The sequence below is a fragment of the Phaethon aethereus genome (genome assembly GCF_964289735.1).
Source record: "Phaethon aethereus genome assembly, chromosome: 8".
Classification (NCBI taxonomy): Eukaryota; Metazoa; Chordata; class Aves; order Phaethontiformes; family Phaethontidae; genus Phaethon; species Phaethon aethereus.
The window spans coordinates 2,467,760-2,480,695 of record NC_138584.1 but is presented as its reverse complement, the minus strand read 5'-3'; the positions used below and the strand labels follow the sequence as shown (position 1 = coordinate 2,480,695).

At 47.1% G+C, this 12,936-nt stretch overlaps 1 protein-coding gene across 2 annotated transcripts in view; it reads left to right on the top strand.

Moving 5' to 3' along the window:
• Positions 1-3,901, top strand: part of PLA2G4A (phospholipase A2 group IVA) — a 69,647-nt gene extending 65,746 nt beyond the window's left edge. For both annotated transcript variants that reach the window (XM_082003128.1, XM_082003127.1), the window contains 3 exons: positions 1,763-1,958; positions 2,162-2,319; positions 3,335-3,901. In XM_082003128.1, coding sequence (XP_081859254.1) covers positions 1,763-1,958; positions 2,162-2,319; positions 3,335-3,466 — 486 coding nt within the window. In that variant the 3' untranslated portion in view covers positions 3,467-3,901. The remainder of the gene's footprint in view (positions 1-1,762; positions 1,959-2,161; positions 2,320-3,334) is intronic.
• The last annotated feature ends 9,035 nt before the right edge of the window (positions 3,902-12,936 follow it).

Genomic DNA, 12,936 nt, shown 5'->3' with positions numbered 1-12,936 from the left:
TATAAAATAACCAAGAAAACATGTCTGTTTGAGAAACAACTGGCATTCTTTGTTGCTTTACAGACAAATTTCAATTAGAACAAACAGAGTATTTTTTTCCTTCAACAAGGAAGGAAGCTTCATGAGAATAAAACAAGCTGTGGAGTCACCATCACTGGAAGTGTTCAAAAAATGTGTAGACGTGGCACTTCAGGATATGGTTTAGTGGGCATGGTGGTGTTGGGTTGATGGTTGGACTTGATGGTCTTAAAGGTCTTTTCCAATCTTAATGATTCTGTGATTCATGAGAAAAAAAAGGAATAACTTCTATAATCTCTAGGTCTCTTGGGGACTACCTGGAAGAGTAGAGCACTGAGAAGACACGTACTAGTGCCGAGATCCTTCATTTTTCCCTAATTGACTGAATCCCACAGTCTGTTTCTTCCTTTAATTTTCTGTTTGTTTCAGAATTTGTCTCCTTTTTTGTCATGACTGAGTATTTTCTCCATCAGCTGAATTTACTGGCACAGCACTGCCATCTCCTCTGAAACATCTTCTTTTTCCTCCCTATGTTGTGTTCTGCACATGGAGTATGTGGAAAAGGCTGTGTGCAGTTGTCTCTGTTACTCTTAGCCTATGCATTGAGCTTTCTGTCTCCGTCAGCTTCAATTTTCTGTTCCATTTTGGGGAACGTATGATAACATGGAGAGATTGTTTGGAAGTCAAGTGGTATGCTGAAGCATTTTCTGTAAACTCTAATTTTAAAAAGGCAAAATCATTTTATGCAAGAAAAAATGGTGGGAAAATTAAATGGTGCCTTAGGTTTTCATGAAGCCACCGTTGAAGGGAATGGTTCATTATTTCCGAAGCGCAAATATGTGTATAATAAAAAGAGTGACGTACCTCCAGCTAATACACAGGTATAGTCCGCAAGCAGAGGCTGTATGCTAATGGCCTAAAGGACAGAAACCAGTTCTGTTTACTGGCTGTGCAACCCCATTGGTCCTGCTTGCATTACAAACAGTAAATGCCAATTCAAGAGTTGGCCTGTATCTATGGTAGTGCTCTAACACATTTTTATTACTAGAACACATAGGGAAATCAGCCAGATGAAGTCAATGACTCTATTCTTGTTTTATCATTTTACACCCAATATCTTTTAATCTCTTGCGTATCCAAAACAGTTGCCCAAAGAAGGGTCCTGTTTCATTCAAAACCAAGATAAAAGATGTTGACCTTCCCTCTCCTCCCTCTCACACACCCTCATTACATGCTTTTGAGTCATTATTTACAAATTATTTTCTTTACTGAGTCGTCACGAGGGAAAAAAAAAAAGCCTGTTTTCCAGACTTACTTCTTCACTTAGCATGCTTTCAAATGCTGTTCTGTGCTGTGATGTGACTCTGATCATAACAATGCGTGGATTGGTGTTTATTAGTTCTCATTGGTTTCCATAGCACTGATACTCAGTTTGCAAGTACAATTACGGATGGTGTTTTCCAGCTGTCAGCACTGTAAATTCACCCAAAGATTTATGTGCCAGACCAGCTCTTTCCTTCCTGTGAATCATCGCAGGTGGTGAAGACTGGGCAGGCTGAATTAGGTGCTCAGTTTGCCATGCTGGGCCGTCTGTACAAAGATTGACTTGATCAGTCCTTCTGCTGTAAAGAAGCGCAAGTTAACGAAACTGCTTGTAGTGACCAGTTTGACCTGTGTCTCGCTACATAAAATCGCACTTTGCAGTGGATGCTTATATGCACGTGAGTCTTTGGTATCTTTTCAGGAAATTTTGCTTGCCGAAAAGTGGGCCAAAATGAACAAGCTTCCTTTCCCGAAAATAGACCCAAATGTATTTGATCGAGAGGGCATGAAGGAGTGCTATGTTTTCAAACCAAAGGATACCTCTTCGGAGAAAGACTGTCCAACTATAATCCATTTTGTTTTGGCCAACATCAACTTCCGAAAGTACAAAGCTCCAGGTGAGCACACAGTTTCTGATGCTAAAGCTAGCTGTTCCTTTGAGGCTTTGCAACAACATGGTGAGTATACACCAGGAATGTTTTGCCTCTGAAACAAGTCTATCTGTAGTAGTTAGGGATTTCAAAAGAGCCCTTCAAAAATAAGATGGTAAGTCCTCACACCTAACATTTAGATTGTTTTTTTGTGTTTGTTCTGTATGCAGGCATTCCAAGAGAAACACAGGAAGAGAAGGATTTTGCAGACTTCGACATATTTGATGATCCGAATACACCGTTCTCTACCTTCAACTTCCAGTATCCCAATGAGGCTTTCAAGAGGCTTCATGATCTAATGGAGTTCAACACCCTCAATAACATAGATGTATGTATGCCAGTGTGGAAGGAGCTTAAAGTGTCTAGATTTTTAAAGGGGAAAGTTGATGATGTGAGTACAGCCCTCAGTCTGCCATACAGAAGGTACAGGGGTTTACTTCATTGTTTGCCTAATAGTTACGACATACAAAGTGCTTCCTGCATGTAGTTGTGCCCCTTGCTATTCTCAGAGTTGTGGCTGGATCATAGCCCATTATAGTTAGTGGAAGAAATCTGCTTTATTTTAATGAGGGCTGGAGTATACCCTAGGTAAGTTCATATCCTTTTAATTTGGTTTATGTGGTGTTTTGTCATTTTACCATCAAAAGTCCCGCAGGGTAACTGAGCAAAGGTGTCTGCACAGGATGTAGACGTTATGTTCAGGATTTTATACTCGGTTCTGTATGTATGCTGATTTCCTAACTGGAAAAAAAGGAAAATAGAAAATTTTTGTAAAGATCTCTGGCAATGTCTTTATCAACTAATTCAGTAATAATTATTTTTAGTTGATACTAGCTGTAACACAAAGACCATGATCCCAGCATCCATAGAGTGACTTGCCATATTCACAAGTGTAAATGATCATCCCAGATACGGAAATTATTTTTTTTTTCAATATAATGAACAAATCTTGTTACTTCAGGACAAAAGTGAAGCAAAAGTGAAGATTAACTGTTTCTCAAGATAATAATTATTATCTGTATCCTTTAGGTATGGATTTTCTCAGTGTTTGGTTTACCTTTCAGAATTGCACTGGGACTCCGTTTAAATGGGGTATATTCTTGTGTGACGACTTTGATGTTGGTGGTATTCTGTCATCTATTAACGACATTCACATCAGTGTTTTATACAATCAAGAAAGCAGTATTCAGAATAATACTCAGCAATCACTTTGTTCAATGACGGAGGAGTGATAAAAGCAGAAGAAACAGTCGTTGACATCTGAAGGGGTCTTTCCTATCAGTTAATGAATTATTAAAATGTTAGTTATTTCTCTGGATGACATGTTGTTCACTGTTTTCCAGGTGATCAAGCAAGCTATGATGGAAAGCATTGAATACAGAAAAGAGAATCCATCTCGCTGCTCCGTGTCTCTTAGCAGTGTTGAAGCAAGGAGATTCCTTAATAAGAACAATCTTAACAACAACCATACGTAGAGGATGTGTTATAGGTCCCAATCCTTCAGGAAGCTGTTTCTGACGTTATAACTGGAGTCAAAAAGACATTATCAGAGCTTCACTTCTCCTGAACAGGGCTGTGCAAAACTCCTGAAAACATTTTCTCGTGAATTTTCAAGTTTCGATATAGTTTTATACTTCTGGTTTTTTTTTTTTTAAACTGAAAACATTTCAGTATGCTAATATCCTTATTTTAAAAACTACGGAATTAGTTTGTCTTGACTATGGTCATTGGGTTTGCTGTCTTTTTTCTTACAAAAACACTGGTTTCTTGTAGTGGGGCAATTGTCTGATTTTTAATTGATGTAGACTGGGCATATCTTGAAATGTAAGATGGAATTAGAAACACAATAGAATAAAACTTTAGTAACAGAGACAATATGTATACCTGGGCCGGGGCTCAGATTCCACCCTGCTTTGTATCAGCGAGAAGATTTCCTCTGACTTTGGTTTGAAAAGTCAGTAATTGCTAACTACTGCAGCTCCCTAGTACATTAATTCTCTTGGCTGCTTACTAGCTCTGTTAAGGTTGATTTCTTATACTGGAAGGGGTTTTGCTCACTAATAACCATTGGCTGTAATTGGCCTTAGCAAAACTCCATCATCAAGCTGTGTTTCAAATTTTGCTTTTCTTGCGTGAGTGGAGTCTCCCAAAACAAACAACAAACTTTTGATAACAAACAGGTATCAAAGAAATGGGGTTTATAGGTCTTTGATATTATAAGTAGGATCCTCCGCTGGTTATTAATGCTAGTAGAGCTTTTGTAACTGATGCTAAGAAGGATCTGGTCTTGAATCTTTTAATCTCAAATATTTTCGCAAAAACTGAAGTCCACGTTACTACTATTTAAGAATGTATGTAGCCACTCAGCAAAAAACCCATCCTCTTATATTTTCTTTTTCTCTTTTGTTCCACAAAACTACGTTCCTTGAATTCTTGAGCTAGTAGTGCCTGTGTGTTAAATTATTGTTAGTTCATGTATTTCTGATCAAAAATTTTATAGGTAAATTAAAAGTGATGTTGCATTTGATCATGATTAAGAGCATCACATTTCTGCAAAGGGACGGTGGCAATGTTTACTGGGAATAGATAAAGCATTCCTAGGTAAGAATGTGAAGTAGTTCACGTGTTAAGGCCTGTCTTTAAAAATATATTTTTAGTAGGTTGAAAAATGAAAGACGGTGCAGAGACAAAGATTATTTTAGATTATACCTCCACAAGTGTTGAGGTGACTCTGCACATGCAGAGAAAAACGCAGCCTCGCCTCCGAAAACTTCCAGCCCTCTCTGAAATGATGTGATCAGCAAGTGCCTAACACGGGAAGGAGCAGAAGGGACCGCGGGGGGTCCCGATGGCCTTGCACAGTCTGTGAGATCTGGGAGCCGCACGTTTTGGGAGCGCTTGGCTGGCTTGTCTCGTTACTTGAAGTTCGTGGGACTACTCTGAGCAAACGGAGCCGGCAGTCCCAGCCGTTGTTCCTTGGCTGCCGCCTTCTGGAGCTTGAAGAAGATCATAGGGGCCGAGTAGTTTCATCCAAGGCGGGACTGCTCTCTCTGAGGGTTGGCGCAAAGGATCATCCGGAGGGGAGAGGGGAGAAGCGCATCCCCAGCTGTCCTGCGGGTCGCTTGTCCCGTGCTCCGCAGCAGGTGGAGAAGAAGAGCATCCTTCCACCAGGAGCGTCGTCTCCGTGAAAACAAAACACGGTGTGAGGGGGATGCTTTGCAGGACCGCGGTCGGAAGGCGCACGATTCTCTTCAAGAGCTGTAAGTGGAAATTCGGTCTTGAGATTTCTGCTGATGCGAATGGGGTTCCGATTTCGCCCTCGTTCTTTCTGGGACGGCCGTCGGGCTCCCAGCACACGCGGAGGCGACGGTGGCAGCGAGCGCCGTCCCTGTGCGCTCGGGCTGTTCAAAACATAGCTCATCTTTTGTTTAGTGGTTTTCTGACAGTTTTTACGACAAATGCTCGTTTATCAGACTTTATTGCTAATTCAGTGGCTGTTCTTTTTATTGTGAATTATTGAACTATTTTTAATTGCTAAAATCTGTAAGCCCATGGGAAGAGAAGTAATCATCATGCATTTCTTTTAACAGCCACTGCATCATCCCTCCTTAAATCTACATGCAAAGTTACGTGATTAATAAAATTTTCTGTATTGATTAATAGGTTTTATTTCTGTTTGAGTTAGTGCAGGTTTAAAATCAAGGGAGAAAATAAAAGTAACTTATCTTAGTGCTGCGTAATTTAAACATTTTCAATAAATTTTGGAATACAGGAAGAAACTGGTACCGTTATTGTAATATTTTCTTTTTAATGTGTTTTTTTTTTGTTTGTTAACATTTGTATTTTTTATTTTATAATATGTACTTACTCTGTTTTATGGAAGTGTTTTATCATGCTTTATACAGTTTATATTATCGCAGTGTTATCAGACAGTAAAAAAATAAAAAGTAACTATATTTGGCACCCACTGGTTTCAGACAGTTTATTTTGATCACTGCATGACATTTTCACTTTTATCATGAAGAGATGTGGGACAGCTCGATGGTGTGCAGAACCCAGTGGGACAGCTCACAAGCAGAGAGTTGCAGGTTTTTGTCTTAATTTAGGTGTTAAAACTAGAGCTTTTTTGAGCGGTTCAGTGTCTGGGGACAGCACAGCAACCCATTTTTATTCCTGCTGATGCATTTTGATGTCGGCACTCAGCCAGGTATTTCGTGCCGTTCTGTTAAGAGCTGCTACAGCGAATTACAGTTCAGGCTTGGGTGTTGGGTCTTCGCTGCCTTTAATCTTGGACTTCTTAAAAAAGCAGGTCAGGGAGGGAAGTTCCTCCAAACCTGTTCGGATGAAATAGCTGCTGGCCTGTTGCTTCTGCTTGCTGAAAACCAGGAGCGGTCTGTCATTTGCAGGTACCTCAAAACGCAAGGGTGTCATTCTGATAGAAAACCTGTAAATATTTTTCTCCCATTCCTGCACGGTGAATAAAGAGTCAGCTGTGACCAATAGGTCTAAGAGTAAAATATTCGAGGCATCAAAAGCTTGTGGTCTAAAACGTCTGTGGAGGGAGTAACAAGGGTCTTGACACGCACCAAACTCTCTTGAGTCAACACTGCTGGGAACTTGCAGTGCTGGAGGTACTGGTATGGTTTTTCCCATCCTGGAGCAGACTCTGCCGGGGCAGGAGTCCGTCTTCCTCTGCTAAAATCAAATTTGTTATTACAAAAATCCTAGGTCTAACTTGTTTAAAAATTTGAAGTGTCTCGGGCTCCCCAGAAGCTCATTAGTAAGTTCGTAAGTGTAATTTCACTGCAGTCTCAAACAAAAAACCTTTCTCAATTCTGTGTCCATAAACTTCAAGTGGAGAAATCCATCTTCGTACGATCAGAAACTTAGAAATTGCAACCTTCATTCAGTTCAGCTGCGGAGCAGGAGACTAGGACTTACGGTCTTAGTCACGTGCTGCATTAAAGGTTACGTCAAAGGAGAATAATGTAGAGAAAAACCTCTTCCGCTTCCGACGGCTGATGTGAAACCAAGAACAGGCACGTTTTTTCCTTGGCCTAAGGAGTTGGTGCTTTGCTTCTCATTTTCCCTTCTTCCAAGCCCTGCCTCACCTGTCCTATACCCGCAGTCGTTTCTTCCAGCCAAACGTATTGGCAGGATGAGGTGGGTTTCGAGAAGGAATTATTTCAGACGTCAGAAACCGTTTCGGGTGACGCCTGCGGCACGTGAAGGTGCCGCCGTGCCAGCCCGGCCTGGCTGCCGAGAGCTCGGCCTCGCGGGTGGGCTGGGCTCCCGCAGGGCCAGGAGCCCCGGCCGCGGGCAGCCTGGCACCAGGCCCGGCCCTGGCACCGCGCCGCTGCCCCGGGGGACCTTCGGGCAGCCCCGGCTGCCGGCAGAGCCCTCTGGAGCCCCGGCTTGCCCGTTTTCTTCAGCAGCGGACGCGAACGCTCAGAATAAAATCCGATCGACCCGGCACGCGTGAGAGCGCGCCGGCGTTGGCATCAGGCGTGTTTGTGCCAGCGAGAAGAAAATCCATTTTGGCAGGGAAACGGCGCCGCAGCCAGCGCGCCTGCTGGCTTGACCCGGCGTGTTTTGTCCGCGGGATGAAGCTGGAGAAGTCGGAGTGGACGGGCTGCGGTGTTCCCCTCACCACAGCCCGGGTCCCCCACAGAGCTCTGCTTTCGGCGCGGCGGTGGGCTCCTTTTCGACGAGAGCCGGTCAGCCGCTCTCTGCACGCAGGCGGATGAGAGGCCGGTAGCGCCGAGGGGCGCGTTGCGCAACCGCGTGCATTTACATAACACGTGTTTGCTCCGATGCTCGCTCAAAGCAAAAGCATGTTGACATTTCCTGAAGCTGTAAAGTCACCCATCGCTCTTACTGCTTTTGCACTTCGCATACGGCCAGATTTGTGTATTGATGTGACTCATGCAATTAAGTTATAAACTCCGGCCCTTCTCACGCTAGGTGCAAAGTAAAGCCCGGCGTAGTTCACAGGCAAGGGATTCCCCATGACAACAGAAACACGAGGCTGTTCTGCATGCGAAGAACAGGCAGCGCGGCAGCGGAGTTGGCAGAGCGACTTGTCTACCTTTGCATTAACCAAAAAATGACACATTCGGTACAACAGGAAGAGGAATTCCTGGTGTGACCGTTTATCCCTTGAGTGCCAACCCACGCCAACGTGGCTCAAGCAGAAATTGGGGACCAAAGGCCAAGCCAAAAGACTTCCCGTTCTCTTCAGGTTTTGTCAGGAGATTATGGGAGTAGAAGAAGACAAGTCCCAAAGCAGGAGACCCCGGGGTGGGAGGAGAGACCTGGAGCAAATGGGGCGCTGAAAGGGAAACGCCAGCCGCAACGGGGCGGCCGGGCACCGGTGCGAGGGCTGGGGCGCGGGGATGTCTGATGCCTGCGGAGGGGAACCATCCTGCCGGCGCTTTGGGCTTCCCTGCGGCTCCGTCTGCGCCTGGAGTCATCTGCCCCATCCGCGAGGTCTCCCCGGGACCCGCCGGAAAAACCTTGTAGAATTTAACACTGACCCAACGTTATATTTTGTCATATATATTGTATAAAGGCAAAAAAATTTTGCTTTTAATCAGAACAATGCTCTTTGATCAGAACAACATCCTCCTTAAATCCTGCGGCCAAGCTGGAAGCAGAAGCCTGAGCGCTTTGGGATGATTTTGGCCATTGTGCTTCCCTCTCATTCTCAGCCAGATACATTTTTTTAGGCAAGTCAGAAGTGAGCAGGGAAAAACAGGCAGCTCCATTCTTACTCTTCTACGTATTCAACGTAACTTCTGCCGTTGCAGAACAAGCTACATAGGTCAAGTTATACAATTGGGCTGTTACTGTTTTCTAATTTAGCTTCATATCTGCTCCTCGCCCAACGTGCTGGACGCGGTCGCAGGGACGGGTGGCCGGGGCCAGCGCTTGCTCTGCACAGGAGGTGGGAACTCGCCTCTTCTGCAAGGCAGGTCGTTCAGTGCTTAAGACGAGGAGGTTGATGCAGGAGGCACGTTCCACGTCCAGCTTGTGTTCCAGACATTTTGTTGCCAACACGTTGTTTAGGGCGTTTCCAGAGGGAAAATATGAAATGGCATTAACTGATGACATTAAAAGAAATGGAGGAAAGTATTTTGCCAGCGTGTTTGGGAAGCAGAAACACTGACGCTTTGCAGCTGTGGATTTAACACAAATCTTTCCTTCTGGTCCCGTTTTGCTGAACCCCGGGGGATTTGCTACAGGACGTTTTCGTACTACAGCCAGACGCTGTTTATGACACTAAGCCATGTCACGCTGTCAGCAGAAATAGCCCAAACGGCAGAGAGAGTATCTGCGCCCGGGCAATGCGGATGTGGAAGTCTGTCTGTCTGTCTGTAGCCCCAGGCTCTCGCTTTTGGCCAGGACACCGCGGGCGACGGCTGTGGAGGAGCCAGGCCCGTGTGTGCCGGCGGGTCCCGGGGCAGGATGAGCGAACGCGGTGGGCGCAGGGGCCGGCGTGAGGTCTGAATCGACGGGCGAACCCCCCCGGGGGTGTTGGGGGGACGCGCGCCGGGCGCGCGCTCCGAAGCTGGTTTTTGCTGTCCCGTTGCAGCACGTGCAGCCGGCGATTAAGGCTGGGAGGAACCGACGGCCCGACAGCCGGCGCGGTGTTCGGCATTTTCCCCTCTGCCTGATAAAGCTGTTGGAAAACACCAATTAACTAGTTCTGCCTCCGGTACCCTCTTCCCATTTTGAACTGGTGGTTGTTTGACCTCGCAGAGGTCCAAAATTGGGTAGAGCTGATTAACTCTCGTTTGCTGCTCCTCCCTCACCTTCAAGTCTCTTTTGACACCTTGTTTAAAGCCACATTTTCCCTCCATTTTTAGGTGGAGAAATTTCTTTCAAGCCGGTTTAGAGCTGGTTTCAATAACCCGCCGGACCTGAGTCCTTTTGCTGTTACTGCGTGCCCGTGTGCCTTTTCTTTCTTTTTTCAAGTAGCGTGGGGCAGGACAAGGGCTTGCCAGAAAAGAAATGAGGTAATAATTTGGCATCTGAAATCCTCGCTGTGTCTTTATTGCTCGCTTCCTTTTCTTCTTTTGTTTTTATTTCCTTTTTGAGCCCGAGCTGTTTCTTCCTTAGTCTGTTCCAAACGCTGTCTGCCAGCGCGTCGGCGGTGACCCCGGGAGCGACGGCGTGCTGACAGCGCGTGCGTCGCGGGAGGACCGCGTGACCAGTGGCTTTGGCAGTGAGATGCGGGAGCCGTTCACCCATCTTGTACATTCTTAGTTCCCCAAGGGGAGCATCTGTGCTCTCTGTTCCTTCTCACCCTTCCCTGGCGCTTCTGAAACAAGACAGGGAAACGACGCCTACATTAGTGAGGTGCCTGTAATTAGCAGGCTCCGTTAAGTTGCTAAGGGGTAATGGTTGCATCCAGCAGTAAAGGAGATTGAAGCAACAGAGCTCAAAGGGTTGTGGTCAGTGGCGCGGAGCCCAGCTGGAGGCCTGTAGGTAGTGGTGTTCCCCAGGGATCGGTACTGGCTCCGGTTTTGTTCAACACCTTCATCAATGATCTAGATGAAGGGTTGGAACATCCCCTCTCAGCAAGTTTGCTGATGATACAAAAGTGGGAGGAGTGGCTGGTACACCAGGAGGCTGTGCTGCCATTCAGCGGGATCTGGACAGACTGGAGAGTTGGGCGGAGGGGAACCTCATGACATTTAACAAGGACAAGTGTAGAGTTCTGCACCTGGGGAGGAACAACCCCATGCACCAGCACAGGTTGGGGGTTGACCTGCTGGAAAGCAGCTCCATGGGGAAGGACCTTGGAGTCCTGGTAGACAATAGGTTATCCATGGGACAGCAATGTGCCCTGGTGGCCAAGAGGGCCCGTGGTATCCTGAGGTGTATTAAGAAGAGTGTGACCAGCAGGTCGAGGGAGGTTCTCCTCCCCCTCTACTCTGCACTGGTGAGGCCTCATCTGGAGTATTTGTGTCCAGCTCTGGGCTCCCCAGTTCAAGAGAGACAGGGAACTTCTGGAGAGAGTCCAGCAGAGGGCTACGAGGATGATTAAGGGCCTGGAACATCTCTTGTATGAGGAAAGGCTGAGAGACCTGGGGCGGTTCAGTCTGGAGAAGAGAAGGTTGAGAGGGGACCTTATCAGTGTCTATGAATATCTGCAGGGTGGCTGTCAGGAGGATGGAGCCAGTCTCTTTGCAGTGGTGCCCAGTGACAGGACAAGGGGCAATGGGTACAAACAGCAGCACAGGAAGTTCCACCTCAACATGAGGAAAAACTTCTTCACTGTGAGGGTGACAGAGCCCTGGAACAGGCTGCCCAGAGAGGTTGTGGAGTCTCCTTCTCTGGAGACCTTCCAAACCCGACTGGACGCGTTCCTGTGCAACCTGCCCTGAGTGATCCTGCCTTGCCAGGGGGTTGGACCAGATGATCTTCAGAGGTCCCTTCCAACCCCCACCATGCTGTGATTCTGTGATTCTGTGAAACCGTGGGTCACCTTATCAAAGATGATTAATAGAAGTCGCAAAAGGTCATTCATAGCTAATTTTTTCTTCATTCCACAGAGGAACAGCTCAAAGTTCATCCCGCGTTGCCGCCTGCCCCGGCCGCCAGCTCGGGCGTGCGCCCGGGAGCGCGCGGGCGGTCCATACCCGCTGAGGCCTTACGCTCCAGGCCAGCGCGAGGGCCGGGGCGTTTCGCCCAGCGGCGAAGCAGCTCCAGATGTGGCCATGGCAAAAAAAAACCCAACCCAAAAAAAAGGGTTTCTGGTCCACTGGGAGTTTGATGTTTTGCTGTTTTGCACAGGTCTGGCGTGCCGGCCAGAGGCTTCTCCTTTTCCTGGGGGCTCTCCATACTGAAAGCCCCGTGGCCGGCCCGCAAGCAGCCGTGCCCGTGGGGCCGTTGCTGTTCCCAGCCGCCCCGACGAGCCGCCGGAGCCCAGGCAGCCCCCGGCCTGGCCTGGCCCTTCGGGCACCGCAGTCCTGGCCCGGCCCACGCCTCGCTCCGTCCTCTCCACGCGGTCGTCAAACCCGAGGTGTTCCAGGGGAATATGTGTAAATGCCTGTGTCCCAAAAACCTCCAGGCGGCGAGGGCTGACGGCAGGGCAGTGAGCCGGACGCCTTCCCTCCTCCGCTCTCCTGGCGGCGTGTAGCAACCCGCCATTGGCCCGGTGCTTCGGGTGCTTCCCGTTCACCCCATTCCAGGAGAATGTGGGAGACGGTAACACACCATTGCACACCTTAGACTTCACATTTGCCGAGTGGAAGTACACGGGGGATGTAAGACAGTTGTCGTTTTTGCAAGTCCTACCGCTTCCTCATCCGATTCTGGCTTTCCAGCCGCCTCAGAAAAATAGAAATCTTCCCGTTACACCTGGCTGCCGTGAAGCAGGAAGATGTTTGGGTGTTTGAAAGTATTTTAAAAGGTTGCCACCAACTGGCTGAAATACCAGAAATACAATCTTCTAGATGAACAGATATTTATACAGTTAAATATATGTATTTAAAATCTATGTTCAACTTACGAAGTGTCATTGCTCAGGAGCAAACCCAACCCTCTTCTCTTCTCGTCCCCGTGGGCCGGTGCAGGTTTCCAGCTAAAGGAAATACTGAAAGTAAAAAGGGTCATCGCCCTGATGTTTAGTTCATGTGCCAGTAAAGGCAGCAGAGGAACAAGGTCAGGGCTTCTCTTTTTGCTTATAAATGATGCGTAGTGAGAAGGGTGAGCTGTGCATGCAGCAAAATGTGACGAAAGTGACCTTCCAGGTTTAATAAAATGGCTAAAACCTGGGAGGAGATGAAAAACAGGTAAACGCTGAGGGATGCCGATTTGCCCGGTATGTGCTTTGCACACTGAGAGAGGCGGAAGCCCCTCTCCGTCTTGAGAGTCTTCCATACAGCATTCGCTTTAACGCAGCTGTTTTCCTGGTAAGCGACGATAACTGGCTGCC